Raw genomic sequence first — 22,733 nt, forward strand, 5'->3', positions numbered from 1 at the left:
TAAAACTAAGCTTATATCCACATGATTTCCATAGAGGTTTTATTTTATGAAAACTTCTTTTAAGGAAACATAAGTTATGATCCTCTTCATATAAGCTTTGTTCTATATCATTTGCATATAATCTCTTGGTACATATCAAGAACAATGTTTATGAAAAATAAAAATAAAAATAATGACTAGGTTTAACTAAGTCTACAAGAAATGTAATGCTTGACAGCTTGATTGATAAGAGCAAGTGCACTGATAAAAAAAATCATGATCTCTTAAAGATAATTGTGGAGTGTAAAGTTGCACTACCCCCTTGACCTAATTTACTCACTTTTTTTTAAATAAAAAAAAACACACACAAAAAGAAAAATATTATGATCAAAGACGTGCAACAAATAATTAACTGGCCTTTTTCATTTTCAAAACAAAAGTTTTTTACTCTAAATTTTAGACTAGAATACTTAAAATTACACTGTTCATCTAAAGTGATTTAATATAGATGTAAGTCGAGATGAATATGAATGATGGTTTAATTTCTGGAAAGTTAAGAGTTAATTCATTATATTAATATCCTCACTTTTCTCTTTGTAAATTGTAATTAGGCCAGCACTAAGAGTGTGTTTACTATATTTAATACTGTTAAATTGTTGCTGTCTCCCAAGCCAAGAGAGACGAGAGTCAAGCACACGCAATTGAAAGGCATGCGCACTCAGGTTTTAGGGTTGGTGACGGTGCATGAGAATATATGTGTGTGTATATATATATATAATGGGCAGCACTTATCTTAGGGTTTGGTGAATGTTTTCAAAGTACCACTTTATTTGAGAACCCAACTCAGCTATCATCGACACAATTAGTAGGTAAGTGATCAGCATCCACTTGAGAAAATGACAACCCCTAACTCGAACGAAAGTGACGTAGCGAAAACTATTGATTATGTTAGACTACGGAAAGCAACGGCTAGAATCTATATTCGACGGCCAAGTGAACGAATAGAGTTCTAGCATCTAAGGAAAGGATATGAAAAACTTATAACTCCACTCTTAGGGAGTGGAGATTAAGTTTAAGGTAATAAACACGGATGTCGGAAACAATCTTTTAAAAGATCGATCTATTAATTATGTTGAATATCAAGAACTAGGAAAAGGAAAAAATCCTTAAAGAATATTATTGATGATTAAAAAAAACTTTCAAAAACCAAATAATAAATATTTTAGATAGTCTCAAAATTCTAACTTTGTGAAAAACAAAAATAACCTCAAATTAAACCCTTACTCTCAACCTCTAAAATTCTTTTAAGCCTCCGAACATACTTCAAATAATTTGTTTTGGGTTTGAAATTGGACCATACACCCATAAGAAATATCGATCTTTGAACAAGTTTCGATTTGATATATTATATACCCCGTGATTCAATCCGAGTTAAAATTATGATCTCTCAAAATTAATCCGCATCAGAAAGTGATAGAAAGGAGGCTCTAGATCCGGAGGTTAATTAATCAAATTTTATGTTATTTAAGCTTGTTTTACTTATTTACTTGGTTAATGAGTTTAATATTAATGAATATAATTTACAAAATTTTATTAGTGGCTATTATTATTTTCATGAATATTAACAATATATATATATATATATATATATATATATAATTGTTATAGATATATATATATATATATATATATATATATATAGATTTTATCTAAATCTGATTTTCAATTCTCTTACAAAGAAAATGAGAATTTAAAATTAATAATAATTTTAAAATAGGTGCCATGGGTTATTCTAGATATATAAATAAAGTGAACCCAAACTCTTACGGGGAGAAGATCGATCTTTAGTCAAGTAGTTCACTAGTCAACATTCAACATTAATGGTGGCTAGCTAAGTGGTAGCTAGGATGGTGACTTGGTGGAGGTGAGGGGATCATGTTTCTGCTTGGCGCGCACACAAACTGCATCATGTGCCAACCACCACATGGTCGGCAGCACGCGACTGATGTCGTCATGGGCATGTTAGGGGTGGCATGCTGCTCATGTGAATTTGTAGGACTTCCTCGACTCGATTAATATAGGGGTCGTATGACATCATCTAAGACTTAATCAACATAGATATCCAAGGCTCGATCAACGTGAATATCCTCAGTCTACGATCGACCGAGTCAACCTACCGAGTTGGTCTCTAGACATGTCGATTTGTCGAGCCGATCTGACTTTCCAAGCCAGTCTAACTTTGTCGACCTGCTGACCTTCCAACCTACCGAACAGTCCGACCTCCCAACCGATCGAGCGGTGTAACTTCCTGACCTTCTAGCATGCCAAAGGACACAATGATTACCAACACGGAGAGGATGTTTACCATGGTGCCTTTTAGCGAGGTGTCCCTTGCGTTTTTCTCTATGAGGTATATACTGATGTGACGGATTCTGATTTAGTCTTACGTGGTAGAGGTAGTCAAGGGGTAAATTGATGTATCAAGCCAAGAGTCAATAGTCAACACCGAATAAACTGTAAGCCTCAAACTCAAACCATCTCACATCAAACTCGACCATCTCGATCTTGGTCATCTCGGTCTCGACCATCTCGTATCGCTCGTCTCGATCTCGACCATCCCACTCAGCCACTCGGCCGTCTATCTCGACCTCGACCACTTGATCATTTGTCTCGAGGTGACACTCATCCACTCGGCCTCTTAATTGTCTCTCTCGGCCATTCGACCGTCTCACTCCACCTCTTGGCCTCTCGGCCATAGAGCTCTTTTGGTCACTTAACAGTTCAACAACTTAGTTGCCCCGCTCTCGGATAACTCAGCTCCTCAACTGGTCATCCTCTTCAAGTCTCTCAGTCAAGCAACCCCTCGACCCCCTTGGTCTCTCCACTCCCTATCTCGACTGTCACCCTCCGTCTTACACAGAAACTGCCAAAATCCCCCAAGGGTGCAGTGTCTGCCAATGGGTCAAGACGGTTATAAGATTGTTAGGTCTGGTTCCCCGGATACCCTCATGCCTATGCATATAGCTAAAAGGTAAGAATAATCAGCGACTGCCGAGTCACAGAATGGTTACGAGGTTGGCAAACTTGGTCCCCCAGATGCCTCATGTCGAACCCCATATCAGCAATTGTCAAAACCAATCTCATCGGCCCCAGCAGAGGGTCTTCCCTCGGGTCAACATGGAGATGTCTTTCCTGTAAGTATACAAGTCCTCCAATAGGTATGAGAAACTCTCTCAGTAATTTTCGATAACTTTATACACTTGTCTTCTTCTTCATCTTCTCCATTGATACTAACTTGAGCGTCAAAATGGCCTGTCTGGACTCTCCGATACTAGCCTAACCCTCTCTGTTGAGTCTCTCTTCAGGTCCTTTCATCGACGGAAGCGAAACCTCACACGAGTTGGATCTCTTGTTGACTAGTGGCTTGACTGACCCGGCATCCAGCCAGAATAGGTACATTCTTTGGGCTTCTCTCCCGGAGGTGCATTCTTTGGACTTCCCTACCTATTTAAGATAAAGGGAGCACTCTCTAGATTCTCATATATTTCATTCCAGACTTTATTTCTTTACTTCGTTTTTCTATTATATTTTTGAGGCTTTATAATGACTTAGGCATTGAAGGAACTTCACCAAGAAAACAACTGGTGAGTCCTCTTAGGCATGTTAATCTCTACCAGATCGACTACGTACGCCACGAGAAGATAGCAATAAGAAGACTTCGATGTCATTACTCTTTGGTCCAAAGTAGATTTCTACTGTCACATTATCATGATGAGATTTTTATTCAGAATAATATATATACATGGATTTGATATTATCATGCGATAGATGATTTCAGACGCTCAAAACAGTAACAATATCATTTTTAATTTTTTTTTAATTTTTTTATTTTACAGTTAAATCATTTAAGATTTTTTCATTTAGGATTTGATTATAGTATTAAGCACAAAAAAAAAATTTAAATAAAAAAATTTAATTGCTCACGGAGTGTGCTAGATGAGAAGTGCGGTATAACAACCGGACACACCCCGTGAGCAACTAAATTTTTTTCTTTTTAAATTTTTTTGTGCTTAATACTATTATCCAACCCCTAAATATTAAAGAATTTTTTTTAAATAATTTAATTATAAAATAATAATAATAATAATAATAATAAATTATACTGTTACTATTCCGGACATCTAGAATAGTTTCGGATGTCTGAAATCATCTGTCTAGATGAGTTGCGCAGGATATAACTATGTATATATATAAATAGTCGCCCCCTATTTTTGGTTTAGGGTTTATGTTCTAGTGTACATTGGACGGTTGATTTGCATGTAAGTTGACCATCCGCGATTCAGTGTGTGGGGATGTGTTTTAGTCTTCTTCTCTTCCTCCAAATTTCAACATCAACATTATACATTTAGAGCATATGGATTTACAATCACCTTATTTGTCGAAACTTGTGATAAAAATTAATAAATTATAATTGATGTTCAATTTAAATGATTATAGAGGAATGCTGGCTTAATGGAAAATGCATTTGGTTGTATGTTTAAGTAGAAACGCAAAATCTAAAAATTATTTGAATATCATAAAATTTTGATTTCTATGAAATTAGTAAATGCAAGTTTAGAAATTAATAGCTAGATTTACGAAATCTGAATTTATAAAATTACTATAAAAATTAACGGAAAGAATTCGGTTTATATGATTTTTCACTTAAAAAAAATTCATTTTGAAATCAAAATTTTCAAGAAAAAAAATACGTTTACTATAAGGTTTTTTTTAGGAAATATATTATAAGACAGCAAGAATTAAAAGGAAAATTATTTAACTAAATTAAGACTATTTATAAATAATAGATCAAAAATAAAATAATTAAAGTCAAGTTTTCGCTAGAAGGAGGGCTTGAACCTCCGACCTTGTGGTTAACAGCCACACGCTCTAACCAACTGAGCTATTCCAGCACGTAGAATCCGATGAAGGTAATATTTAAATTTTTTATTCAATTTTAGAAATATGGCAGATAATATGACAGCAAGAATTAAAAGGAAAAAATATTTAACTAAATTAAAACAATTTATAAATAATAGATCAAAAATAAAATAATTAAAGTCAAGTCTTCGCTAGAAGGAGGGCTTGAACCTCCGACCTTGTGGTTAACAGCCACACGCTCTAACCAACTGAGCTATTCCAGCACGCAGAATCTGATAAAGGTCAAATAATAAATTTTTAATTGTTAATTTTAGAAATATGGCAGATGATATGCCTGAAATGGTTAAGGGCATAAGGCCGAGCAGAATCATGTGCTCCGCGCGTGCCGTGTGGTCCAGAAGAGGATATTTAATAAAAATGGTCTTCAAGACCTTCAAACGGCAAACAAATTGAATCGGATAAGACCATGAGCGGCCGCCTCTCCACCGCCGCCGTCGCGGCACAGATCTGCGCCCAGATCGCCGCCGTCTTCTCCTCCCCTCCGCCTCCGGGCTTCCCCCCGCCCCATCGAAGTCCTTGTATCCGAGATCTCTGCCGCCGCCTCCGCCGGCCGCCGCGTCTTCGTCCACGGCGTCGGCCGCGAGGGGCTGATGATGAAGGCCCTCTGCATGCGCCTCGCCCACCTCGGCCTCCCCGCCCACGTCGTCGGCGACGTCACTACGCCCCCCGCCGCCGCCGGCGACCTCCTCCTCGCCTCCGCCGGGCCCGGCAGCTTCTCCACCGTCGACGCCATCTGCGGCGTCGCGAAAGCCTCCGGGGCGCGGGTGGTGCTGATCACCGCGCAGCCGGCGGCCGGGAGCGGCGCGAGGCGGAGCGCTGACGCCGTGGCCTGCGTCCCCGCCCGGACCATGGCGGACGACGAGGCGGAGGAAGTAGGGAAAGAACCTGCGGTGAGCTTACCGATGGGGAGCCTGTACGAGGGAGCCCTGTACGTGCTGTTCGAGATGGCGGTGATGCGTCTGGCGGAGGAGCTTAAGCAGAGCCCGGCCCAGATGCGATCGCGCCACACCAACCTCGAGTAGCACATTTTCACTTTGCCCCCCTAAATTTAAAAATTGACAAGTGTAACAATGTACTGCTACGTGGTGACTGTTGAGTTGCGTTATCAATTCTGAGAATTATTGACGGTTGGTGCTCAAATAAAGCAAAATTGTGGGGGAAAGTGATAAAAAAATAAATATATATATATAATTAATTTTATTTATAAGGTATATAATAATTCACCAACGGCTTATTTTATTTCACCTCTTAAATTTTGATAAATTACATTTTTACCGTATTACTCCCTAAATTTAACGATTTAACACGGCACGATCTTCCAATGTCCATTGTGTAAGGTACAAAACGACGAATTAAAAATTGGAGGGCTTTTTCGAGAAGCAACAAAATGAAAGAAAAAGATGGAGCGGAAGTAGAAAACACACTAGTGCAGACAAAGCAACCACTCGCACACAAATCTTATCCCGCGCCGTCGTCGCCTTCTTCTTCTTCTTCCTCTTCCAACGCCTCCTTCTCCTCCTCCTCCTCCTTCTTCCGTAAGGTACGTGTTTAGATCGATTAGTTTTTTACTGGGTTTGTTCTTCTCCTTCTTCTCCTGCTATGTCGGTATTCGATTTCTATCACATTGATTAGGTTTGTGAATAATCTGTTGGATGCATTCTGCATGGTTCTCTTGTTTCTGATGTAGGTGAGGGATTGGCTTCCACTTTTATTTGTTGTTTTTGTTGAATTTGACACTCGTAGCTATCGGGCAAATATTATTACTTTTTAGTTGTCTTTGATCTATGGATTGTAACTAAAACTATGGGGAATAACGCCCACGAGACGTGTCTGACAGCGTGTAGTGCAAAGATTGCGGATCGAGAATGAGAATGAGGATAAAAATTAAAAACGGATAAGCGTGGAGATTGGGGAATTCGAAAAATAAGAGATAGAGGTAAGGACTTGGATGGTTGAATGGTGGAGGAGGATTGGATATTCATAAAGGATTTTAAAGTTTTTTTTTGAATATTTTATTTATAGTTTTGAAAATTTATGTTTGTTTTGATAATTTTAGCAATAAAATGTTTGAGTTGAGGAGCAATGCTCATGCTCAGTGAATTTATCTGTTCCATCTCAACTTTACTTATCATGCTGAGTGAATCTCAACCGAATTTTCTATCTCAGTGTTTTTGTTTGGATTTGGTGGCAGTGCACAAAAGATCAGAGGTGATGATTAATTTGATAAAGTAATTGCTACATTTTCCTGAATGGGTAATTAATGCTTCTATAGCTTTAGATTTCCATGTGAGTGTCAACCTAAAATGAAACATGTTCTTTGCTTCTTCAGTCATCAGAAGCATCTTCCACATCATTCTTCTTCATTTTTGCCCCCAATAAATTGACACCAGATACATAGATTATGTCTTGCCAACCCAGATTTATCACCAAAACGATAAATATCCTGATTGGGTGTATACAATTCTTGAAAAGATTAAGATTGATTTTAGATTCCCAATAACTCAATTCTTCAATTAATATCTTCCAATTAGAACTGTGTTTCTCGTGTGGCATTCTTCTTTTGATTGTTAAAAGAAGCTCCAACCTTTAGTTATCAGGCACGATAGAAGATGGCCACAAGCACATTGGACGCAACAAGAGCAGAACTTGCTCTCTTAGTTTTATACCTAAACAAAGCTGAAGCTAGAGATAAGATATGTAGAGCCATTCAGTATGGTTCAAAGTACTTGAGCGAGGGACAACCAGGCACTGCACAAAACGTCGAAAGAACGACTGCATTGGCTCGGAAGGTGTTTCGTCTGGTTAAGGTCAGTTTTTTCTAGTTCTAACTTGACTACAAGTGGTCGAATTGACTCTATTTTCCTTAATGCTTGAACATCTTTCCCTCCTTGAACATGTAGTTTGTCAATGATCTTCATGCTCTCATAAGCCCACCTTCTCCTGGATCTCCACTCCCACTAGTTTTGCTAGGAAAGGTATGTTGATCATCTTCTCTACTTTTGAGTCATGCAACAATGTTGCTTAACTGGTATTGTTAAACACTGTTACACAGTCAAAGAATGCACTGTTGTCCACCTTCTTTTTCCTGGATCAAATTGTGTGGGCAGGCCGAACAGGGATATACAAGGTTTGTATATTTCTTTAACTTTACAGCTTGAAGAGCTATATGAGACTCTTTAATTCTTTACTCTCTCGCTTGTTAAGAACAAAGATCGCACTGAGCAAATAGGCAGGATATCTCTCTTTTGTTGGATGGGCTCCTCTGTGTGCACAACTTTGCTTGAGGTTTGTGGTTTCAGAGTTGTGGTTTTGCTCTCCTTCATTCCTCCAATTCTATCAGTATCACTCTCAAAAAACCTCAACTAAACCATTTCTAGATAGGAGAATTGGGAAGGTTATCTGCCTCGATTACGAAGCTGGAGAAGGAGATGAAACAAGCTGATAAAAATGAAGTATGTGCTATATTTGTGAATCCAACCTCACCTTTCTGATGCATATGGCTCTACTTCCAACTGTTGCATATGGCTTTTGTAGGATGAACAATATCTCCTTAAACTCAAGCAGTCCAATGAAAGGCTGCTATCTCTGATCAAATCTTCCATGGATATCGTGGTCGCGATAGGGCTGCTTCAATTGGCACCAAAGAAGATCACTCCGCGAGTCACGGGAGCATTTGGATTCATCACTTCACTTATCTCCTGCTACCAGGTACTACTACTCAAGAACTACTTTAGTGTTTAGTATGAAACAAGTTGTAACTCCTTGAGCACTACCAAAATCTACTTGCATAATGGATTTAACTTTGCTTTGAATCCTTTGCGATGCAGTTACTTCCTGCGCCTACTCGCACGAAGACCCGTTGAACATGGATCCCCCCTTCCGCTTGAAGCAATTCCGCCTTGCCATATTATGGATATAATGTTTACAGGAAAATATTGCTTGATGAAGTTCAATAGCACATAATGTTTAAGTAAATGCATTGAAGTGGCACTGCCAAAACAACTTCTACCCAAGTTTCTATAAAAGGTAAGCAATATAGTACCAATGCTTGCAGTTTGCAGCATCTCACTAGTAGATATTTAAGCTGAAATTAGATTCAAATGCAATCTTAATCAAAACAAAAAAAAAACACACAATTAAATGATTAGCTAAGTTAAACCATTTTTGTTATGTCCGTCTAATTTTATCATTTGTGGTTTAAATGGTTATATATATGTCTAATTACTCCAAAAGATATTCTATAAGATAATGGTGAGTTCAATTCAATGACATTCATAAACAAAGCTTGTGAAGATTTTAGGAACAAAGTGTTTCACTCTCCTCTAGCAAATTCATGCAGGAAAACATCACTTCTTCAATCCAAGTGTTTCAGTTCCTATCACCTGTCACACTCTTCAGTAAATTTATCGAGTTTATCGACCAAACTAGATTGCTTTTGCTGCTCTTTTCATCAGTTGTTACTCGAAGCAAGCATTCCAATTGTGTCTTGCCGGAACTCCTTTTTGGAGATTGACAACAGGGGAACTCCTTGGATCTTTACATCCTTGACACATACTTGGCTGCTAAGCTGCATCTTGCCGGAAGTTTTAGGTCCTCCCAATTTGCATCTCTGACCTCGGCAAAATATCGATCGACTACTTTATCGTCCACTTGATCCAGTCGCGATGGTTCCCACTGCAAACCATGAAGAGGAATTTGTCTGACTCATTGCCAAGAGCAGAACCTAAAAGAAGCATTTTGAGGATAAACATTGACAAGGAAATGGACCTTTGGGTTCTTATCTTTGTCCACCAAAATAGCCCTACAACCCTGGAGAACGAAAAAAAAAAAAAATATTAACAAAAACAAAAGAAAAACTCAGAGTGTGTATTGGTTATACCTCGAAGAAATCTTTGCTGGCTTCTTGTCGCAAAATATGGCAGCACAATCTGTAATCGTTAATCAGGCATTTATCTACTCCCTGTCGTCTTGCTTCTCGGATCTGGATTGGTGAAATGAATAGTATGATGATCAGCTAAGATAGTTTTCGAATTGATTAGTGTTTTCGATCTTAAGTGTTATGAACAAGAAGAGCCCATAAGCAGATTAGCAATTCCCTCTTGCACACATTCAATGATGTTGGAGATGCTCAAGTGTAAAGAGAGATGATGAACTTTCATACCGATCTGAGAGTAATTTTCAGACTAATAGGAGATGCCTTTTTCAGCGAAAGAATCGAAGACATAATCCATTCATCGCGCGCGATCACAGCCTCCTTTTCCTTACAACAAGAGAAAATTTACAAGGCCTAACTCAGTAATGATAAGACATTTATGACAATTAGAATAAGACTAGAGAAATGTGTGAGGGACTGATTGGCTTACAAGGGAACCGATAATTGCTTCGACTGTTTCTTTGGAGAAGCACTTATCGATTACATCCATTCTACATGGTTCAACAGCTGTTTTCAGAACTTCGACTTATCTAGATGACAGATATAGAAGTTTTAACTCAAAACTAGCATGCCCTATACTTTGAGAAATGTAGAAATACCAAACTAGAACTTTTGAAATTTTCGAGTGTTTCAGATTGCTTTTAGTCTTCTAAAATGTCAGTGTAGCATTAGGTCTCAAGACATTCTTGATTGCGATATCTAACATCCATCAACATTCAATATCTAAGTTACCTGTGATAAGAACTACTTGGTTTCGGCGGCACTGATTTTGAGAACTGATCAATACATGCACAGATAGCAAAGGGATCGGATGTTTCCACCTTAGAAAGTGACTCTTCCAACTTTTTCAAGTTCTGCTAGTTGACAAAGGAAACATTAGAAGTATTTTTTTAAAACAGTTTAATGCCAAATCTGCCGGGCTCTAGAAAATAAGAGTGCCGATAACGAGTACTGAAAATGAAATGTGATATTTGCAAACATACCGTAGAGGAGACAAAGTGAGTAGCTAAGCCACACGCTAGCATCTCGGCCCCATCTAACCTTGTACCAGTTAGGCCAACATATTCTCCTGCAGATAAATAGTGACTAAGTGAAGTTAGATTATAAACCATTGTTCTTTAATGACATAAAACTAGATAAAAAGAAGGGATTATCCCAAAATTAGCAAATGATCGAAACACAAAAATAAACAAGCATGCACAGACACAGAAATGGGGCACATACATGAGAGTATGAGATTGTAATGGTGTTTCTTGTATGTAAATAAGGATTTTTTTTTTTTTTATGTTTGAATCACCTTCTTTCCTTCAAATTAATAGTCAAGGTCATCGACACCCAATTATTACTTGATGGTCTTACAAAGTGCAGTCTCCTTCTCAGAAAGGCCACTTCAGAACTATAAGCATGGAGCACCATCCGGTCACATAGAAAGACGATGGAATCACTTTTTGCAGCCTTGTCAAACGGGGATAGAATTGGTACTTAACGAGTCAGACAACCCTAGTTCCTAGATCCTTATTCCATGAATGAAATGCAGTCAAACCTTATGGGCTCTTAAGAGGTGCCCATCGAAGTGGTTGGTGCGCATACTTCGCTTCATTGTTTGAAATTCAACACATGAATTGATGAGATAATTATTTTTCGCAAAGGTAATATTCAAACCTTAAACCTCTGCCCTGGCCTGATAACATGTCAAAAGTAGTTGATAGGCTAAACAGCTATCTCAAAATCTCGAGCTATTAAGAAAACAGATCAATTGATATATTAATACTATTAATGATTAAGAAAAAGATTGTTGAATTAATATACACAAGTAACTACCTGCATTCTTGTGAAGAGTTGATATGATCATTAAAACTGCATAGACAACTTATTGTTAAACATTCAAGGATCTTCTAGCTATCATGATAGTTGAAACTTGAAAAACATAATGTAATAGATGAATCTTTTGTGTGTGTGTGACATTTTGGATTGAGAAAAAAAATCATCTAGAGAATATAACAAAAAATATATATTCATTTCTACAAGGTATAGAAAAATATTTGTCATATTTGATGTGAAATAGTTAAAATTACCAAAGTATCCAGGAAGCCTTGACAAAAAATATGAAGCACCTACATCTGGAAACAAACCTAGTGATGTTTCTGGCATTGCAAAAACCTGGAATCACATGCAACAAGTGATGCTTATGTCAAACCTTTCTCCCAAGGGATAAAATTCAAGGACAATAAATGAACACCAATTCATAAGGTGTTTGTGTATATTGTTATGTAAGCACAGATCACTTATTTAACCAAAAAAAACACACACACAGAGCAAGAATGTATTCTTCTGGCATATAAATGGAATTCTTGTAAAAATAAAGTTAAGACCTGTTTAGCAGTCACATTATAAATAGTTAAATATTCAACAAATATTAGATCAAACATAGTTTATGTAAATGAAGATGCTAAACTAGACTAATGTTAAGATGTAAGAGTACAACGGAACTTAAAATAGTTACAACTTCAAAGAACAGTCACAAAATTCTCAATTTGAGTCATAAAATCCTCAAGGCATGTACCTGCATAATACACCTTTGTTCAAGATCGAGTGAAGGATTTACAACATTATTTTTCATAATTTTTTTTTAATAAAAATCAATTCAGAGAAACTAAGCAGCCTGGAAATTCATAATGTAGCTGGTCTAGCTTTCTAATATGCCAAAGGCACAACTCTAACTATTCACCATTGTCCTTATCTCAGAAAAATAAACTCTCTCGCCTGCAGGTTTCAAGTTTTAACCACCTCCTAGACAATACAGGCATCACCTTGTTCATCTGATGCAATACCAAGATAGATTTGTGTGCTGCAATAGACAATCTCATAGGGTCGCATACCTTAACAAAAGGGAAGGAAAATTATGAAAAGAGAATTTTGTATTATTGATTGAATAACTAAAACAAAAGGACAGTTGCCTCTTTATAGACTTTATCAAGGCTCAAGGAAAACAGATTAGGTAACAGGAAATAAGATAAGTAGCGATAAGAGAAAATTATATCTTGAATCTAGATCAAATTGAAATAGACAAAATTATACAGCAACAACCAAGTCTTATCCCACTAGGTGGGGTCGGCTAAATAAACAAAATCATAATCACAAATTTTTAGTTTTATTCTATTGGCATGGTTTATTATAAATGGGCAACTTTTATCTGTCAGTATCTCTCGAATGTACTTAAATTAACAAGAGCAGAGGCATAACTTATCTAGAACTAAGGAAATCTCATAGGTGATCCAAACACCAGTTTTTCTTCTAAAAAGCATCAAAGAGACATAAAAAATTGAAAAAATAAAATAAAAACTCAATTGGCTAGATTAAATAAAGCATATATTTATTAGGTCTGCCAAGGTAGATTGTTGCATATAGCAAAATCAAGCAAATTCAATTGAGTTCTTTATTCCGTAATTGCATAAAATAAACTACCACAAAAACGATCAACCAGTGAGACCAAGATAAGAATTTATATATTTTGGATGGATACAACATAAAAGCTTGCAACAAATAAATCTAAGAACAAATTTGTAGGACAATCTACAATATTAACAAAATGGTCCTAATATGCATTTAAATGGTGGGCAAAACTTTGGCCTTCCGTTTCCTTAAAATTTACATAAAAAATCATAATTTGATGTAAGAAGAAAGAATTTCAAAATTATTAATAGAAAAATAAATCTGAGGCAATCATCCTTGTAAATAATCTTAACAGATGTATAAGTCAGTACAAGCAAAGCAGTTTGTTACAGAAACTTGGAAAGATTATAACTGGATTTTCAATATTTTCTGATTCCTACAACTATTTTGATTGTACATATGCTTAAATCCTGAATATGCATTATAACACCACTTCCATTAATTCCAATACCTGCATTTTGTATAATTGAAAGTCAAATGAAAAATCTAGTAAAATATTGAACTAAGCATGAACATATGACAAATGGTTAATTGCACATTTTTTATTCAAATGCATCCAATCAAACATAAAGTGGGAAGAGATAATACTGTTTCCTCAGTGGCGATTCTAAATCTACCATGTACAGAAACACCAGCACCACCTCCCATGACAATTCCATCAAGAATGGAAACCTTCAGCCAGGTTATACAAAAAAGACTAATTAATATGTTAGTAACAAATATATGAGAAAGGTATTAACAAATATTCACATGATAAAGAGAAAATACAAATCACCTGAGGTTTACTGTAAGTTGCAATTATATAATTCAAAGTATATTCATTGCGAAAATATTCTGCACCCATAGTCCAATCGCCTGATGCATGATAGAAAGCATTGAGTTGTGGGAAAAAATAAATTATAATCATATTTCAACTTCAAACCAAAAGACATCTTGGAGTGATGTCCAAGAAAGGTATAATTTTCAAACCCTTTAAATTAAGACATTTTGGGGTTAAGATTAAGCATTTAATTAGGCATGAAAACTAGTGGGCATCTTCCTTCTTTCTTTTGATAAAAAGAAAAGAAGGAATCTAGAAGCTAGTTATTAATTTGACTGATGTTGTTGACCACAGTTCTTCAGAGGCAGCATAATATAACTTGAATTTACCTTCAGTTACAGATTGGGTAACTGCTGCAACATCTCCTCCAGCACAAAATGCTCTCCCATTTCCCTTAAAGATTTAAGACATCAAAATTTCATCAGGAATACAATCGAGCATTTGAATTATTGTGCAGTAACCAAAGAATGAGCAAACAGTGTCATATCCAGTATAGGCATTAGGCACCTCCATATGCAACAGGTAAAAAGCCCTACAAAATCATGCTATGCATCAACACCCCGGGGCACACCTTTAGCTGTCTAATGCATTATTTATCTACCTAATGTAAGTGGTTGACACTGAATTCTCTCATCGTGATATAAAATTAGACCAAAACATTTGTCAGATGGGAGCTGGTAGAACAATTTAATCATGATAAGAAGACGGATGGAGGGATAAGATGCATGTAATTGACCCCAAATGGTTGGGACAAACAAGGAAGAAGGTGGTTGATCTATAACATCATCAAATGGAATGAATTTCATTAGTGCATATAAAATTCCATAAAAGAAACATGAGCAAACCAAAGACTCAAAACCTGCTGGTATCACTAACAAGATCCCTGAAAAATCTTTGAAATTCCTGCATAGAATAGATCCATGAGTTTTTCAAGATTAAAGTCAACACCAAAAGCACTTGGAAGAAAAACCAGTTTAACTCAATCTTAAGCAAAGAACCCAAAATATTAGGAAATTTAATTTCTTAAACCATGAATCCTATGGTTGAATTTTTAATACGTTGTTAGATTAGAATGAGAAAATTTGACCACCATAGAAAAAGTATTCCTGCTATCAACTGAGAATCCAAAAAACACCCTTATTTATATGCTCCACTATCATATGCTAGTTGAAATTTCATCCTATAAAGTCAAAACTTCTGTCATTCTAGACAGCAACCTAGTCTGTGTACCTTGCAATAGTTAAATGCTTTAAACATAGCTTTAGCTTGCGGAGGAACAAAGTTGAAGCACCAGGCTTCCACAATGATAATTTTATTCAGAAGAAAATATTATTAATTCAAGGATTTCACACAAAGAGGAGTTGGAGTCTTTGTAAAGGCTCCAACCTAACTAAAGTTGAAATAAAAATAAAACAAAAGGGTAACAAATATTACAACAACAAAATGTGAAGCCCACCAAATCAACATAACTCATCCACCCTTTGATAACTCCTCCTGACAGATCCTTTCCTTTTTTTTCTTCAATTTTTTTCTACTCTTTTTTTTTTGTTACAGTAACTCTGCAATAGTGCCATGTTTTTTAAATTTTGCTGGATTTAATCAGGTCTCAATCTAAGAAGGTCTCGCCTTCACCATAAGATTATGCAAATCACAGACTTGAATTTAATCAGATATGACCCTGATATAGGATCCAGTTGGAGATTGTCTTTGGTTCTTGGCTTGTGTGTGAGAGTGTTGCCGTTAATAGAGGATTCAATGGTCAGTGGCTTCATGCTAGGGAAGGGGATTTTCAACTGTATTCAGAGGCGAGAGCAACTTGTCGTGCGGATGGCAACAAAGGTACTGGAGGTTCATGAGAGCAAAGTTGACAAGAAGCAATAGATGAGCAGAGTGAGTGTAGGTCCTAGTGTTTACCAGCAAAGCAAGGTGTAGTGGGTGCAACATTCAACGTTGGTCAGGTGGCACCCATCAACGGTCGACAGTAGGATGTGAAACAGATAAAGCTTCAGACAATGGCAAAGGTGGCACTTACAGTTAGATCGTCATCAGAGGGCAACTTGATCAACCTCATAGAAGTGAGGAGACAGGCTCATTGTGGTGCTGAGATGACAATAGCAATGCAGAGAAGTTGTGGTGAAGTTGTACAACAATAGAGAAGGTGACTAAGTTGCAATTGACCAGGATGATGCAGCAGAATAGTAATGGTGCTGCCATTGCAGCGGGAAGATACCACAAGTTGTTGTTATTGTTACAATAGCGAGAAACATGAGCAATAGTCATGCAGTTTTTGATTGGGCCGTACAAAGGGGATTTTTGTCATTTCTTGTTCCTCTTACTACAACAGTAATTTTTTTAGGTGGCGAAGTGTAAAAGTGTTGTGTGGGTGGGATGAAACAAAGTAGAGGATGGTGGATATGAGGACAGTGTGGAAGGTGAAGGTGAAGGCTTCGAATGTGGAGGTGGTGCATAGACAAATGGATCACAAAGTAATACTTTTGGTATGAACAGGAAATGCTCATGTCGAGGGCAATGGTGGATGATGGATAAAATGGAAAAGATGGTGGATGGATGCGCAAACATGAAACTAGGAGATGGGATAATTAGTACCAAAATCGAACCACCATGCTTCAACTCCACAATGATAAATGTATCATGGATGAAATAATATTATTCAAGGATGTCTTACAAAGGTGGAATTGGAGTCTTTTTAGAGGCTCCAACTAGACTAAAGTTGAAAATAAAATAAAATAAAAATACCCACTTACTAATAACCTAGGAAACAAATTTTCTACGACTTGGACATATAAAATTCTACCAAATAACCCTAAAACCAAAAATCTCTCTCCAAAATTAGACAGATTAGAAAAAATAACAAAGTTAATCACCAAATAAAATTCCAAATTTGCATCAATCCTAATGTAAGGTGCCTCTTTCATTTCCTAATTGTTGAGAGTTTAGTACCTTCACTATCAACAACTTGACGTCAGGATCTTTTTCGTAAGCAACAAAAACATTCAAGAGCTTCATAATCTGCAGAATTAAAACACATGAATGTTAGCCAGCTACCTAACTTTAGATACCATTCAGATGAGTAATTCCATATTTTTTATATAACATATACATGTCATGGTGAAAGTTCTCATTTTACTCTATCTTTCCAATTCCAAATAAATAAAAACAGGACTCACGTTTGAAGGAACTCACTGCACACAATGTATTAAACCCAAACAATTCAGTCCAAACAGATAACATTCACATATGGGTGCATGATAAAGTGACCAAAACTGAAATAAAAGAAACCAAAAAAAAAAAAAAAAAACTTGCTATATGTTCTTAGCTGATATTGACAAAGAAATACAAGCATCATCAAAAAAACCCAGCAGATTCACAGAAAATATTATTAGTTGATCTCATGGCAACTTATCCAATTTGCGTTTTATTTTGCAGACAGAAATCTTTATCGTTTAGGGAAAAATGACAGATTCAAAGAAAGAATATAGTGGGCATACCATTTGGAAAGACAGAGCATTAAGTTGTTGAGGCCTATTAAGTATTAATATCCTTGTAAACCTGCTGCCTTCTACCAAAACCTACAAAACTCACACAGATATAGTGAAGAGAATACAGCATTGCATTAAGAGAAGAATACATAGAGACATGGTGTCTAATATAAAAGAAAGAATGTTGTATTGCAGAGTGTTGAACAAAAAGCCATGGCACTTGCACCATTTGCAGGAAAAGAGAAACTCAATTTAATAAATGAATCATTTAATATAATGAAAGTTTGTTAATGTTGCATTCTCTGTGCCCCCACTGCCCAATCAACATTTGTGGGAGAAAGATATTCAGTTTAACAAACTGATCATCCAAACCTACCTATGATAAAAGTTTAATTTGACATTACATCCTCAGTTCAACCTCATATGTTTGAGGATCCCACCTTATTGATGTCTTTTCCTAGCAAAGAATTTTTCCAAGGCAAGCAGCTCACTCAAATGTATGATTCAGTGGTCAATCAATACATTTGATGTTTTTAGATGGCAGTAATACTTCCATAACCAATAAGCACGTATTGGCTTTTCATCACAATAATATTATTTAATCTCTGTTGCAAGCATACAAACAGATAAATTGAAAGAGATTGCATATCATAGTGTATCATCTATTAATGCACTAAATTTGCACTTTTCAGTATTGGAGCACGAATCAAAATTTCAGGCCTAAAGTCAAAGTAACGAATTATGTATTACTCCATATGTAGCAAGAAATGGTTGTCCTACTCCTGTCTTAGTTTTCATTAATCTCCTCTATCAGTTGATATAATTGTTCTCTCCTACTAATCCTTTTGTCGATTCTCCATCCACCAATTCTTAAGACATATTTAGTCTTTGAATTTAAATTAACTGGTGGACAACCTCCTCCAGCTGCCTTTCAAAAAGATATAATAACAAATTGCATAAGCAGACCCACCATGTCAGAAGAATTTGTCAAATAGACATCAAGTCCACGAAAGATTCATATTTTGAACTTCGCGGACGAAGAATGAAAATTCTAAGGCTCCAAATACGAACTAATAAGCATATGTGTATCTTTGCCGTTTAATCAATTAGAAAGAAAAAAAAGGCTTTTTTCGAGTAGGATTAACTTATTCAAGGCAATCGCCTCATAGCAAAAAAAAAGCAATTCTTCGAAGTCATTATTATCTTTTCAAGCATTATCAATCAATTAAATCTGTCTCCGAACGACGAGTGGGAAAGATCACCTGATCGGTTGCGGCCTCGTTGCCGCCGTCTTGAGAAAACGAGGCCATACCTTGATCGAAAGTCAAAAGCTTATTTCAACAGTGAAGATATCGATTGGGCCTACAAAACACAAGTGATCAATGAAAGATGGAGAGAGGTGGGGAGGGTCAAAAGGAAAAGGCGCCGCTCACCTGGAAATCCAGCGACGAAGAAGCAAAACAGAGGGACGATGCGATCGGATCGGGAACAGGCGGTCGATACATTGCAACTTACACTTCAGTCCTTCTACACTATAATATATTAACATATTCACTTAAGCCCTGAGATAATTGCAAAGATATTCGTCGTCAACCCAAGCAAATCTGAGTGGAGCCCTAAAAAAGTCAAAAATATCTCCTGGGATAAGATTTGATTATTATTATTAATATCTTATTATTTTAAAAATGTCATATTTGAATCTTCTCCATTTATTTTCTTTATTTTCTTAATTTAAAACCTTTATATAAATATCAAAATTATACTTGTTTTTTCTGGTGTGTAATGGACAAGGTATAATCCTTGTTTGTTTATAATTTTTATTAATTTATTAATTATCTTTGGTATTTTACTAAATTACATGCGTATATTTTAAGATTTCTCATTTCCATATTTAACTTTTATAATATCAAAATCATATAGTGCATTCTCATTATATTCCCTCAGCTCTCAAAAGTTACTCTCTTCCCCAAATTTTTTATTTTATTCATTTAAAAATTTATTATTCTCAATTTATAATGTCTAATTCAAATAGGAGGGCATAAATACAAATAAAAAAATTAAAAATATATTAATTTTGATTTAAAGTGATTCAAATTTTTTAAAATTCATTTTCATTTGAAACTAGTGGATGAACCTGCAATATTTAAAAATTTAAAAATTTAATATTTGAGAAGTTTTAAGAGTTAGTTAGTGAATATCATTGTTTTAAATCTTATAATGAGCTTCTGATAAATTTTATTAAACATTTACAAATTTAAATATTTATTATTATTAATTTATGCTATCAAATTCAAATATAAGGGTATAAATACATTAAGACTTCCATGCATTGATTTTGAAAATTTATTGGTGGTGTTGATTAGTGAGTATCATTATTTTAAATCTTATAATGAACTTATGATAAATTTTATAATGCCTTTACAAATTTAAATATTTATTATTATCAATTTACGCTATCGAATTCAGATTTAAAGATATAAATATATTAAGAATACTTTCATGAATACATTGATTTTAGTTTAAATTGATTCAAAACTGACTAATAGATCTAAAAATTAAAATTTTAATATTTTTTCAAATCAAGAGAATTATAAAAATCTATTGATAGTGTTGATCATTAAATATCATGATAATACATCTTATAATAAATTTGTGACAATTTTTATTAACTTTTATAAATTTAAAAATTTATTAATCTTAATTTATATATTAGGACATTCATATAAATTTTCAATGTGAATTAAAGAATAATAAATTTTTAAATGAGTGAAATAAAAATTAAAAAAAAAAGAAAAATTTGTAAGAGGGAGGAAGAGTGTAATGTAAACGTACTATGTGATTTTAATATTATGAAAATTAAATACACTGAGAAAGCTCGAAATCTGTACGTACGGTTCAATAAAATACCGAATTATCTTTGCGTATATTGAATTCCTTTTGCTGTCAGCATTATTTTGCGGCCAAGTTGCCAACTTGAGCCACGTCATTCTCAACGACTATTGCCATCTTGGAATCCAACTACATATTTTTATTTATTTATTTATTTATTTATTTGAGAAGATAACATATTTTATTAGGCGACAGGTTCTTTTTTTTTTAAGCCATAATGTAGAAACAAATTAACTTCACTTATCACTTCAAATAATAATAATAATTATTATTATTATTTCACATTTATTTATTTATTAATATCACTACCTTTTGGTCCCTATCATTTCCTCTTTTTCAACAACTAGTTCCTCTCACTCCCTTTCTTTCTTCCACAAAGTTTCATTTTGCTCCCGTAATTTGCTCCCAGTGCAATTAGCCCACTGAAGTTCTTGCAATGACACTTGATCAAATGACCACTGAATCCACATGAAATACAAATAATTACAATGAGATGTAAACAAAGCTTGACATTGCAATTTACATATGAAAGAGCAAGATTAGTTGATATTCAACTCGAACGCTGTTAGTTCGCCGTCAAAGTAACAATGAGACGGGGTATGGCTCGAAGATCTGATCCATTAAGTTGAAGTTGAAGCTCAATTATGGCAAGGGATTGGTTACAAGGAACTCCAACTCCCTAATTTGGAACTTGAGATACACTTCCACCATCAATGGCACTTCCTTACTGAAGAATAAAACCAAGAACAAGACCTGTCGCCGTCGATATATATCGACCACCAAAAGCTGAAAAAAGATTGCATGTAGTAACACAAGAAGCCAACAATGAGGTTCATCAACAATTCCAAATGTCATTGTCTCTGTTTTGTTTTGTTTCATGAACACTGAACAAAGGGAGATTACTCTGTTTTTTGCTCTTTTTGTTTGATTCATATGCTACAATAACAAGACGAGCCAGAAGAGATTCATCAACAAAGTCCAGTGAACAAATTCAACAATTCGATCATTTGGAGAGAAAGAAGAAACCTTTTTTGATACAAAGTTGCAGAAGAAAGTGGAGGAAAGAGGGGAGAATTACTGAAACATTCAGGTTTATGCAGAAGATGAGCGATTGAGGAAGAAGAGAGGCCTGAGAGGGGTCTTCTTCCGTGATTGCAGCAAAGTAGAAGGATGTTTCCGTAATTTTTCCGTCGAAAATAGGGGTATTATTAGAAATACCAATTTTCTAATTCCTAATTTTGAAAAAGACCTTTTTTTCTTCTTCTTCTTCTTCAGCTCCGCCGCTCCGCCGCCGCCGCCGCAGCGGCGGCCTCCACCACGGAGGCGAGCTTCTGGAGGTTGAGGCGCACGACGGTGTTGGCGAAGAGACGCGTGTCCTCCTTGGTGTTGCCTTCGGGCACGTCGACGACGTAGGACTCCAACACGACCGCCCAGATCTGGTCGTCGCCGCCGCCGGCGCCGCGGCGGAGCTCGTCGACGGTGGTCACCGATCGGTAGTTCCTCAGGCGGTGCTCTCCACCGACGATGGTGAACCCCGTCACCCGCAGATCCTCGTCGAGGACGTCGAGCCGCTCGGTGCTGGTGCTCGCGGGCAGCCCGGAGACGACGCTCACCTCGCGGAGGCACCCCGGCCGGATCTCCCTCCCGCCCCTGACGGCGCAGCTGCGGATGAAGTGCTTGTAGACCTGCGGCCGGTCGAACCGCCGCACCACCGACCAGACCGCGGCCGCCGTGGCGCGGATGCGCTGCGCCAGCAGCGACGAGCACTGACCCTCCCCGACGCCGTACCGGTGGTGGGAATCGATCCTGGGCCGTAGATACGCGTACTCCTCCGCCGTGAGGCCGGCCGGCGCCTCCTCCGCCACCCCTTCCGGCGACCGGGACGTGCTCTCCTCTTCCCCGTCGCTAGCCATGACGTTTTCTCCACGCTCTCAAGCTTCCCTTCTCAACTCTCAAGTCCGCATACATATACGCACACACATCAAACAATTAAGCAAAAATCACCATTTATTAATATTTATTTATTTATTAATATCATTATATAGAATTATTAATTATTACTAAGAAAAGGGTAAAGAATTACATCCCCGCCCCCATCCCCGACCCCATCCCCGAACCCGTGGGTTCGGGCGGGTTCGGGGATGGGGATAGTATTCCCATACCCGCCCCGAACCCGAAC

The 22,733-nt window shown here is 36.6% G+C and overlaps 4 protein-coding genes and 2 non-coding genes across 7 annotated transcripts; 2 read left to right on the forward strand and 4 right to left on the reverse strand.

Annotated features, from left to right (window-relative positions):
- Positions 1–4,857: 4,857 nt before the first annotated feature.
- TRNAN-GUU (transfer RNA asparagine (anticodon GUU)) lies at positions 4,858–4,931 on the reverse strand. Its single transcript has one exon. It is a non-coding gene; the product is annotated as a tRNA-Asn (tRNA).
- A 157-nt stretch (positions 4,932–5,088) lies between these two features.
- Positions 5,089–5,162, reverse strand: TRNAN-GUU (transfer RNA asparagine (anticodon GUU)). Its single transcript has one exon. It is a non-coding gene; the product is annotated as a tRNA-Asn (tRNA).
- A 191-nt stretch (positions 5,163–5,353) lies between these two features.
- On the forward strand, positions 5,354–6,110 carry LOC141842083 (uncharacterized). Its single transcript, XM_074730299.1, is given in 2 exon segments — positions 5,354–5,461; positions 5,463–6,110. Coding segments are annotated over 2 exon segments (615 nt in total). The 5' UTR covers positions 5,354–5,365; the 3' UTR covers positions 5,982–6,110.
- Positions 6,111–6,427: 317 nt separating this feature from the next.
- On the forward strand, positions 6,428–9,027 carry LOC141837827 (peroxisomal membrane protein 11C-like). The gene is made up of 8 exons (XM_074725197.1): positions 6,428–6,499; positions 7,550–7,766; positions 7,860–7,934; positions 8,012–8,086; positions 8,164–8,244; positions 8,337–8,411; positions 8,494–8,667; positions 8,787–9,027. Exons 2-8 carry the CDS (start codon positions 7,569–7,571, stop codon positions 8,820–8,822), a joined length of 714 nt encoding a protein of 237 aa, XP_074581298.1. The 5' UTR covers positions 6,428–6,499; positions 7,550–7,568; the 3' UTR covers positions 8,823–9,027.
- A 184-nt stretch (positions 9,028–9,211) lies between these two features.
- LOC141837826 (3-hydroxyisobutyryl-CoA hydrolase 1-like) lies at positions 9,212–19,187 on the reverse strand. Of its 2 annotated transcripts, none has more exons than XM_074725196.1 (15): positions 19,099–19,187; positions 18,928–19,027; positions 17,675–17,755; positions 17,127–17,195; positions 14,495–14,558; positions 14,121–14,200; positions 13,934–14,017; positions 11,968–12,052; positions 10,876–10,961; positions 10,625–10,746; positions 10,323–10,383; positions 10,121–10,213; positions 9,839–9,940; positions 9,727–9,768; positions 9,212–9,633 (listed from the first exon to the last, which is right to left on the reverse strand). In XM_074725196.1, exons 2-15 carry the CDS (start codon positions 18,973–18,975, stop codon positions 9,496–9,498), a joined length of 1,155 nt encoding a protein of 384 aa, XP_074581297.1. In that variant the 5' UTR covers positions 18,976–19,027; positions 19,099–19,187; the 3' UTR covers positions 9,212–9,495. The 2 variants fall into 2 exon arrangements, with proteins under 2 accessions (XP_074581297.1, XP_074581296.1); XM_074725195.1 differs by having other exon boundaries at positions 10,121–10,219.
- A 2,125-nt stretch (positions 19,188–21,312) lies between these two features.
- LOC141838751 (abscisic acid receptor PYL10-like) lies at positions 21,313–22,493 on the reverse strand. The gene is made up of 2 exons (XM_074726316.1): positions 21,804–22,493; positions 21,313–21,340 (listed from the first exon to the last, which is right to left on the reverse strand). The coding sequence occupies exon 1, from the start codon at positions 22,465–22,467 to the stop codon at positions 21,826–21,828; it is 642 nt and encodes a 213-aa protein (XP_074582417.1). The 5' UTR covers positions 22,468–22,493; the 3' UTR covers positions 21,313–21,340; positions 21,804–21,825.
- Positions 22,494–22,733: the final 240 nt, after the last annotated feature.

This window comes from Curcuma longa, chromosome 11, assembly GCF_044706935.1.
Source record: "Curcuma longa cultivar G26 ecotype Majalengka, Jawa Barat chromosome 11, ITB_CL_G26_1.1, whole genome shotgun sequence".
Lineage (NCBI taxonomy): Eukaryota > Viridiplantae > Streptophyta > Magnoliopsida > Zingiberales > Zingiberaceae > Curcuma > Curcuma longa.